This window comes from Enoplosus armatus, chromosome 16, assembly GCF_043641665.1.
Source record: "Enoplosus armatus isolate fEnoArm2 chromosome 16, fEnoArm2.hap1, whole genome shotgun sequence".
In the NCBI taxonomy this organism is placed as follows: Eukaryota; Metazoa; Chordata; class Actinopteri; order Centrarchiformes; family Enoplosidae; genus Enoplosus; species Enoplosus armatus.
In genome coordinates this window covers 22,013,774-22,023,907 of record NC_092195.1, presented here as the reverse complement: position 1 = coordinate 22,023,907, position 10,134 = coordinate 22,013,774, and the positions used below count along the sequence as shown (strand labels likewise).

Sequence of the window (10,134 nt, the reverse complement as noted above, 5' to 3'; positions counted from 1 at the left end):
CCCGGTGGTCGATACCTGAATCAATTCTAACTGAAGTTGCAGGAACCGTTAGTAACCACAGGTGGCTTGAAGAAGTCTAGATGCGGTGTGTTTACACGTAAAATCAACACAAAGACAGTTGGAAGTGTTTAAGTAATTCCATCAAACTTCATTTGTATAGCTCCTTTCATACAGTTTAAAACTGTAAATAGTAAACTAATTGAAGACTGATGTTTCCAGTAGCTCAGTGAACATTTATACAGTTGGCACATTTGCTGTTTAGGTCAAAAAATACGCACATTATAAAAACTCTCCAGAAGTCAAATTCACACAAATAACATGAAGCAAAAACTGACAACTTCAACACCCAAACTCAACTTCAACACCCGAACTCAACTTCAATACCCAAACTCAACCCCCAAACTCAACTTCAACACCCGAACACAACTTCAACACCCGAACACAACCCCCAAACTCAACTTCAACACCCGAACACAACTTCAACACCCGAAAACAACCCCCAAACTCAACTTCAACACCCAAACTCAACCCCCAAACTCAACTTCAACACCCGAACACAACTTCAACACCCGAACACAACCCCCAAACTCAACTTCAACACCCGAACACAATTTCAACACCCGAACACAACTTCAACACCCGAACACAACCCCCAAACTCAACTTCAACACCCGAACACAATTTCAACACCTGAACACAACTTCAACACCCGAACACAACCCCCAAACTCAACTTCAACACCCGAACACAACTTCAACACCCGAACACAACCCCCAAACTCAACTTCAATACCCAAACTCAACCCCCAAACTCAACTTCAACACCCGAACACAACTTCAACACCCGAACACAACCCCCAAACTCAACTTCAATACCCAAACTCAACCCCCAAACTCAACTTCAACACCCGAACACAACTTCAACACCCGAACACAACTTCAACACCCAAACTCAACCCCCAAACTCAACTTCAACACCCAAACACAACTTCAACACCCGAACACAACTTCAACCCCCAAACACAACTTCAACACCCGAACACAACCCCCAAACTCAACTTCAACACCCAAACACAACTTCAACACCCGAACAGAACTTCAACACCCAAACTCAACCCCCAAACTCAACTTCAACCCCCAAACTCAACTTCAACACCCGAACTCAACTTCAACCCCCAAACTCAACTTCAACACCTGAACACAACTTCAACCCCCAAACTCAACTTCAACACCCGAACACAACTTCAACACCCGAACACAACCCCCAAACTCAACTTCAACACCCGAACTCAACTTCAACACCCAAACACAACTTCAACACCCGAACACAACAGCGTCTCTCTGGGGTTTAAGTCTTCAGGTTTAAGTTGTTGTTGTCTGCCTCATTTCTCTTCTGATTCTTGGAAACTCAGACCTGTTCTCAGGAAGCCAATGTCTGGCTCCTGTTGTTTATCACAACCATAGTTCCTCTCTTCCTCTTCCTCTTCCTCTTCGTCCCCCACACTTGGGATTCCCCTCCCGGCTTACAGTCCACCAACACTGGAGAGCACTTTCCCTTAAACTCGCCTCCCACAGAAATCTCATGGCAGATTTAGAGGAGAGAAGATGTGGAGACGAACACCTGAACATGAATCTGTTGAGCTGATAAAGTCAATCTTTCTTATTATCAAAATATTTTTATGCTTTTTTGTTGTTTATCAAAGATGTTGATTTATTGAACTGTGTTTGTATTATTGTACAATCTCCTTCTGAATATATGTTGCATAGTCTTGTATGAATGCATTTATAAGAGCTCATCAAATGTACCTGTGACTTTTTGAAGCCTCAGTCGAAACCTGCAGGAATTTATGAATAAAAAGTCAAAGAGAATTATTTTTAGCTAATGTTTGTGTTACAGCGACTGTTTATGTGCTCGCTTACATCTGGATTCTGTGGACCAATCAGCAGCCTCCACAGCTGAGTGTATTGAAGTGAATGGGAATACCAACAACACGTTTAGCTCTCTGGAGATAACTGACTCGTGTTGGTGGTTATTTCTTATCAAAGCCACTGACTGAACAAACAACAGCCTGTTCGTGGCCACGCAGTCAAAAACTGTGTGCTCATCCCAATCACCTCCACCTGTCCTGTGAGCTCACCTACATGCCCTCCTGCACCCACGAGAAAATAAACCAGTAATCCATCCATACATAACGGCTGCAACACAATGTAAATTAGTGTTTCATCTAAAAGACATTAAAGCTTAAATGTATGTTGAGGGTGTATTTGCTTGATTGACAGGTGTCTCAGCCTGTCACACTCAGCTGTGGTTTGTGGTCCAGAAAACTGTGAGCATGAAAACAGACGTGAAGTCATAACATGAGAAACTTCCTGCTGTTTCAATGACAATCTGCCAACAGGCGATCTGAGAAACAGCCTGAACATGAACATGAACCAGCTTCAGTTACGCTAACGCTGACGCTGCAGAAGAGACACTAAAGCATTTCAGTCTGAGTTTAGTTATTAAAGTCAGAAATCCCTGAAGTCAAGTACAGACAATAACAAAGCAAAGAGCATAAGAACGTTTTTTGTGAATACGTTATGGATCTTTGTGCGCACAAGACAAGAAATTATATGAATATAATATTTTATTTTATAATCTCATAACATTGAGATTAAAGGTCCACTTCCTGCTTTTGTTAGAGTTAAATTTGAATTGTGAACGGTGAGCTGGAGGAAATGTGTCAGAACAATATCAGGAGTTTATCTTTGAAGTCACATTAAATTCCCTAAATCATTTGTCCATTAAATAGCAGCAGTCTTCACATGTTGTGTTCATGAAAGTGTGACTGATGATTACTTGTTGTGTTTTGTCTTGTTATGTAACCTGCTCCAGAAATACTTTATGTAACACGAGTCTAATGACAGATGAATAAATCTGCTGTTTCCTCTGTTGTGTGTTGATGGACTGTTTATTTTAAAAAGCCTTAATGGGTTGAAAAGAGTTAAGATATTATTACTTTAACTAGTAAACTTATTATAAATGATCAATATCAGCTGGAGAAACTGATCACCAAGTGACAGACGTGACCATCCAAATGTAGCCTTTAAACCACCACAGAAGAAGATGACGTCATTAAAAGAGCTCCAGCCAGCGTGACGGCAGCATGTCTGCATCCACATGTATGACTCTGTTCACATGTTCAGCCCCCCCTCCTTCACTTCAAGTTTTATCACAAGCAGCTGTACAGAGACCACAGAGCGGTAATAATGAGGGCTAAACTGTGCGTGTGTGTGTGTCGCCATAGAAACCCCAGTCCAGCACTGAGCAGGAGGAAACAACACAAGTAGAAAAATGAAAAATGTGGTCGCTGGTGGCTTCTTATAAGTTGAGTGTGTGGGAAACACACTCAGCTGTGTGTGTGTGTGTGTGTGTGTGTGTGATCTAAGTCAGATTCAGCAGATCTTACAGTGTAACCTGATTCTGGAAAATGAGTTCATGAGAATTAAGTTTGGTTTCAGTTTCAGAAGATCTGTTCAGCTAAACACCCTCACAAATACTGTGTGTGTGTGTGTGTGTGTGTGTTTAAACTGTAAACAACTGTACAAACAGAAGTCATACAGTAGATGAGTCACTAGCTGCACTGGGACAGTTGGTTTCCTCGCATGGCAACATGCTAATGTCACAGCTAATGTGCTAACAGGATGACTAAATGGAAACTGAGCTGAGTTTCATCACAAACCAGCTGCCTCATGGAGGAACACACTGGAAACACTGGGAACACTGGTACTCTGTTAGTTAAAGACACAACATGTATTGAAATGTATTTGGGTTTGCAGAGGTGACGACAGCTGAGCAACATCACATGCTAAGTCATCTCTAACACACACACACACACACAGTGCTTTGTTCCTGAGGACATAATGTGGTTTCCAGCTTCGTCTGCTGACTGAGACTCAGGTGTTAAAGGGACAATTCAACATTTACTGAAACCCTCTTGTTCTCTGTCTCATGGTCAGACAGACGTCAGCTTCACCTGTGTGTCCAGGATAGATACAGGGCGTGGTTAGCCTAGGTTAGCATTACTGGAAATAGTGGGAAACTGCTAGCCATTGTAGCCACAGACAACAAGCAAAGTCATTGTTATGTCAAGTGTTTATACTCCATGGTCACTACAAACAGTGCATCATTATAGCAGCTGTTTGTAACCATAGATGATGAATAGTAGATACAAACAGTTAGCATATCCAGCATAATGCTAGCTGTTTATAGTAGGTCAGTGTTCCTGAAGCTAGTTAGCATATCAGCTATCAGCTGCTTGTAGCCAGCTGGTGAATCAGAATATACAACAATGTCAACGCACCAATGTCAACATCCTTATGTCTAGCATCATGCTATCTGTTTATAGCTAACAAGGGGTGTGGAGGTTATAATTGGTTAGCATATCAAACATTGTACTAACTGTGAATCTGTTCTAGCTCGACCAAAAAAGAAAAAATCCACTGAACCCAGAAGATAATAAACCTTGACGCTAACTTTGTTTATGGATTCATCTCAAACTTCACTAATTGTTAGCTATCCAGTAGTTACTGTACTGAAAGAAGGGAAACTGTTCGCCTCGCTCCATTCTCATGTTGTATGTTGTTTATTGATCAGGTGTACAAACAGGCAATAAGTAGCCACTGGGGGTTTAGCAGCAGTTAGCATTTTTAGCTATTTGGTTTGCTAGGCTGCAGCTAGGCTAACAGTTCTATTTTACTTCTAAGTTTGGGTCTAGGCTGGCCAAAAGGCTACCAGACCCTGGGATCGTGTGGGAAGAAATGCCAGATACCTCAGAACAAGCACCACACAACCACAGAGAATAACAGGTAAAATAACAGTCTGTGTTACACTAACGTCATCCCAAAACAGGGTCCGTGGACTTCACCTGAACAGGAGAGCTGCGTCCTGGGGGCGCTAGACCTGGCCACACTATAAAATGTGCACACATCATGATAAAAGCACACCACTATGGACTGCTGGTCATGCATAAAACCCCATGACATTTCACACACACACACACACACACACACACACACACACACACACACACACACACACACACTCTGGTCTGTGTTCCTGTTTATTAAGTTTCCTCAGCAGTTCCCTCACTTCCTTCCTGTCAGGCTCCATTTCCTGACCAGCCGTTGGGTTCATACAGGCCACACACACACACACACACGCACACACGCACACACACACACACACACACACAATAATAAAAGTGTTCACAGGTACCCAGACCTCAAACAGACCTCATAAAGTAAAACACACACTTTAGATTTTGTGATATTCTGTGAGAAAGTTTTTCAAACATTCTTCAACTTCCCAGTAAAATAAAAACCACTTCAGTCTCAGATGATCAGTGAAAGTTTCATCCAACCAGAAGGACAAAGTGGACAGAAGTCTTACAAATACTGAAGCATCAAGATTTTATTCAGCACCAAAAATAATTAATCTCTGACAAAAATGAGTTAAAAGTCTTTAACTCATCGGTTTTAAAACAAGGCAGTAACCCGGCAGGGTCGACAGTCCAGCTCCTGCTGAAAACACTGGAAGTGACCCTCAGTTAAAACGTATAAAAACCTTCACCAGGTCTGAAACACTTTCACCTTCAGGAGTTTTCATTCAAACTGTTCCACTTATTGAAATCTGTCTGGTTCTTATTCAACTTACAAACATTGAAAAGAAAAACGTCTAAAAGCACAAAGCACTTTTCACCTTCTGTGTTGAACTAAGCATGAAAACTGTCAGACACAACAGCAGGAAGCTGCAGAGAGAAGAAGATCTGCACACGTTTAAAGTTTGTTCGGTTTTAGAGACGCAGAAGGAGGATCGTTTTTATCTTAACACCAAGATTATACCTTCAGGAGTGTGAAGTGACGATGGAGTTCCATTAGACTGCATTAGATTGGAAGGTGGACCGTACCAATATATTATCTTTAAAGTGACATTATAATGTTTATACACGGCTTTATTTTCATTATTTTAGAATAACACATTTGAAATGTTTTCTCTAACAGTGAAGACAGACGGCACAGAGCAGCAGCAGCAACTCGAGGCCTGGAGGTGTTTCTGTTCCGATCTGATGGTTCCTGCTGAGCGGCACAGATCTGATAACAGCTGTAACAGCTGTTACCTGACAAGAAAAGGCAGCTACATGTTAGAGATGTGACCAGAACAAGGAGAGAGACTCCAGGTGGGATCAGATCCTCCAGCAGGTTCAGGGTCTGCAGTCAGCAGGAGTTTCACCTGGACAGGTTCTGGTCGTACCTGCAGGCAGCAGAAAACAAAGTTAGAAAGCTTCATTCAGGTTGCATCCATCTTGATAACACTTAAACAACTAGACGTCATCTTTCCTTTAAACTCCAAGTCTTTTAGCTTCCTCGAGGATTTTTTTTTTTACCATTTTAGAAACATTGTCTTCCCATTTTAGTAAAAATTTAAACATCTTTCACTTTTTCAACTGGTCGTTTTCTACAGAACGGTTTTTTTCAAAAGCTGCTTCGATGTGTAGATTTACTCTCAAGTACTTCAGTTTGAACAGTCTGCTGGTAATGGCAGTGTGCAGTACACACTGACGGAGTATGCAGTACGCAGTGTGCAGTACACACTGAATGTGTGACTCACTGAGTGACACAGTCTGGGATCTGCACATGCTCAGTGGGGATGAAGTGAGAAAGATCCTGCAGGCTGTCGATGAACTGGAGCTTCCTGCTGAACTTAGAACTGAGGAAGAGGAGGAGGAAGAGGAAGAAGAGGAGGAGGAGGAGGAAGAAGAATAGACATAGATGCGAGTGTTAGTTTGGTTTGTGGTTTGTGACTGAGTGAGGAAGAGGAGGAGGAAGAAGAGGCAGCAGACCTGATGAAGGGTTTGATGATGGTGATGAGGGCTTTGATGTACCAGGTGGGATGAACCACGTAGAAACCCTTCAGGTTCTTCCTCAACCTGCAGACAAACACACACACACACACACACACACACACACTTATTATCGGACTGTAAGGGTTCACCCAATCCGTCCTCCAGGGGCCGAACAGGAAGTGATCTAGATGTAGTCAGGTGTGTCTCTCGGACAGCTTAAGACAATTTCTTTGTTTTTCTACCAGTAGGAGGTGCTACAGTCTGACATCTTAATGACTACACATAGAGGAGTATTAATCAATATAAATTAATATTAATTAAATTATTTTTGGACTGTTTTTAGGTGCTAAACGGACAAAGCAGCATGTTTGGTCCATGTAATGAATATACTCAGTGGCCACTGTATTAGGTATACCTGTCCAATCTGTGTTCAGTATTTGTTGTTGTAGTACTGGACTACATTATACTACATTATACTACTTTATGCTGAGAGCTGTTTGTCCTCTCTGTTTACATTCTTGTTCTAACAGTGAAGGTCTGATGCTGCCTACTGGACAAAGACTGAAATAACATCTGACAGGAGAAAGAAAGGGAGCAGTGACACTGATGAAGAACAAAACTAACCAAGAAGTCTGGATAATTTACAAAACATTGTTCCTGCTGTGAAAACCAAACAGGACCTCATGTTGAAGAGTAAACAGAGTTTTACCTCCTGTCGATGGTGGTGTAACACTCTCTGAGCCAGCTGATTCCTGGTAGTTTGTCTTTCTGACCTCCAGCACAAAGATACACCATCACATAGTTTTCTGCAACCATCAGATCCAGAGTTCCTACAACATACCTGCAGACAAACAGATGGACTTCAGACGTACATGTTGAACGACAGGATGAACTGTACTGTAAAGTGGATCAATAAAAACATCAACCCTCCCAAACAAACAGAGCTGCGATGCTATCGAAGCTAACGTTAGCTGGAGATGCTGGAGTTTAAACTTCCCCAAATCCAGTAAAGAGCACGACACAGCAGCTAACGTTAGCTTAAACTCTAGATCGTACTATACAGGACCTGCTCCCACGAAGTGGGTGTGCTAGTTGTGAACGAGGCTAACCCCACAAAATAATGTAGTTAGCTAACGATATGCTCACTCTATTGGTTACTAATATAGCTAATGAACTAGTTATCTGGACTTGCTAACATTAACAGATTAAATTGGAGTCCATTCAGTTTAATGTTGAGGTCAAAGTTCACAGATTATAAACCGGGTCACTGAAGTTTGCGTGTGTGTCTCCTTTACCTAAACAGATTATCCATCACATACTGGTAGTTTTCCAGACTGCTCTGCGGCAGGTAACAGGAAGAAAACACGATGATGTCATTCATACCGTCTCCATAGTAACCTGAGAGATGACAGAGAAGGTACAACAGGTGTTTAAGAGGAGGGAGGGGCCACAGATCAGGATTCTACCAGGGGATCTCCAGGTAAACCATCAGACTGTTGTACCTCCGTGTGACAGCACCCTGAGAAACGGCTCCAGGACGCTCATATTGACCCGGCTCTCCTGTGGTGGATCACCTGTGGAGAAACAGCGCCACCTGGTGCCCTGACTGTCCACCATGTCCTCCCGCTCCAGAGCTCCCAGTCCACTCTGGTCCGTGCCCGGTCCAGAACCAGTCCGAGAATCAAACCTGGACCTGGGACTGGAGCGGAACGCTCTGCGGTGCCGGGATGCCACGCCGAGACGCCGCAGGTCATCTGGAAAACAGTCCTGTGATGTCATCAAAGGTGTTTGGGATGATGACATAAACAAGTGGTCACCTCCTCATCCTCTCACCTTCCAGGTCCAGGTCATAGAGGGGGAAGGGCAGTGACTCGCAGTCGGAGGGTGTTTCCATGCCGTCCAGGTCGAAGTCCAGCCCTGTGTCATCGTCGTCTTCAGGTGAGGGGGAGAGGAAGGCCGGGGGGAAGTCCTCCGAGACCATCGACTCACTGCGACCTGAAGAAGATCAACATGTTATTCACTGAAACAACCTCAACAAACACTTCATTTATCTTTATTAATGAGTCCTTCAGGGACACGAACACAAGAGCAAACAAACAAACCAACAAACCAAGAAATAAAGGTTTTATATAAACATATTTACCAGCTGTCTCACAGGTTCATTTTATTTCATTACCTAAAGACAAACTGAGCGCTGGAGCCACCAGGACTTTCTTCTTCGTTGGTCGTGACCCTGACAAGGCCATACTGCAGGGAGGAGCTACAGACAGGAAGTGACATCACAGAGAGTCAAACACATTTTTATATGTCGAGTCCACATATATATTGTGTTTATAATATATAATACATATATTTTATGTTTTATCACTTTTTTCGATCGACTGAAGAATAACATGAACATAAACTGTAATAGATGGTATGTATCATGAATCATCATCATCATCATCATCATCATCCGTTGTACCACTGAAGCTTTAATAACAAGCTGTCTCCAGGAGACAACAGAAGACTATAGGGTTTGGACCTGGTCGGTTTCTGCTCAGAGACAAACTCGTCCTCAACAGCTCCTGAAGACAGAAGAAGAAGAAGAAGAAGACGAAGAAGAGGTAGAAAAAGAAGAAGGAAAAGGAGAAGAAGAAGAGGTAGAAAAAGCAGAAGAAGAAGAGGTAGAAAAAGAAGAAGAAGAAGAAGAGGTAGAAAAAGAAGAAGAAGAGGTAGAAAAAGAAGAAAAAGAAGAAGAAGAGGTAGAAAAAGAAGAAGAAGTAGAAGAAGAAGAAGAGGTAGAAGAAGAAGAAGAGGTAGAAAAAGAAGAAGGAAAAGAAGAAGAAGAAGAAGAAGAAGAAGAAGAAGAGGTAGAAAAAGAAGAAGAAGAAGAAGAGGTAGAAAAAGAAGAAGAAGAGGTAGAAAAAGAAGAAGGAAAATAATAAGAAGAAGAGGTAGAAAAAGAAGAAGAAGAAGAAGAGGTAGAAAAAGAAGAAGAAGAGGTAGAAAAAGAAGAAGAAGAAGAAGAAGAAGAAGAGGTAGAAAAAGAAGAAGGAAAATAATAATAAGAAGAGGTAGAAGAAGAAGAAGAAGAAGAGGTAGAAAAAGAAGAAGGAAAAGAAGAAAAAGAAGAAGAGGTAGAAAAAGAAGAAGTAGAAAAAGAAGAAGAAGTAGAAGAAGAAGAAGAAGAGGTAGAAGAAGAAGAAGAGGTAGAAAAAGAAGAAGAAAAAGAAGAGGTAGAAAAAGAAGAAGAGGTAGAAAAAGAAGAA

The 10,134-nt window shown here is 42.1% G+C and overlaps 1 protein-coding gene across 4 annotated transcripts in view; it reads right to left on the bottom strand.

The window, feature by feature from the left end:
• Nucleotides 1–5,448: 5,448 nt before the first annotated feature.
• LOC139298849 (bcl-2/adenovirus E1B 19 kDa-interacting protein 2-like protein) overlaps nucleotides 5,449–10,134 on the bottom strand; it is an 8,990-nt gene continuing 4,304 nt past the window's right edge. For 3 of the 4 annotated variants that reach the window (XM_070921641.1, XM_070921643.1, XM_070921642.1), the window contains 8 exons: nucleotides 9,060–9,143; nucleotides 8,717–8,878; nucleotides 8,386–8,637; nucleotides 8,179–8,281; nucleotides 7,593–7,724; nucleotides 6,881–6,967; nucleotides 6,649–6,747; nucleotides 5,449–6,291 (listed from right to left, as the gene is read on the bottom strand). In XM_070921641.1, the coding sequence (XP_070777742.1) occupies nucleotides 6,267–6,291; nucleotides 6,649–6,747; nucleotides 6,881–6,967; nucleotides 7,593–7,724; nucleotides 8,179–8,281; nucleotides 8,386–8,637; nucleotides 8,717–8,878; nucleotides 9,060–9,143 (944 nt within the window). In that variant the 3' untranslated portion in view covers nucleotides 5,449–6,266. Of the gene's footprint in view, nucleotides 6,292–6,648; nucleotides 6,748–6,880; nucleotides 6,968–7,592; nucleotides 7,725–8,178; nucleotides 8,282–8,385; nucleotides 8,638–8,716; nucleotides 8,879–9,059; nucleotides 9,144–9,393; nucleotides 9,448–10,134 lie in introns of all 4 variants that reach the window. The other variant, XM_070921645.1, reaches the window with a different exon arrangement.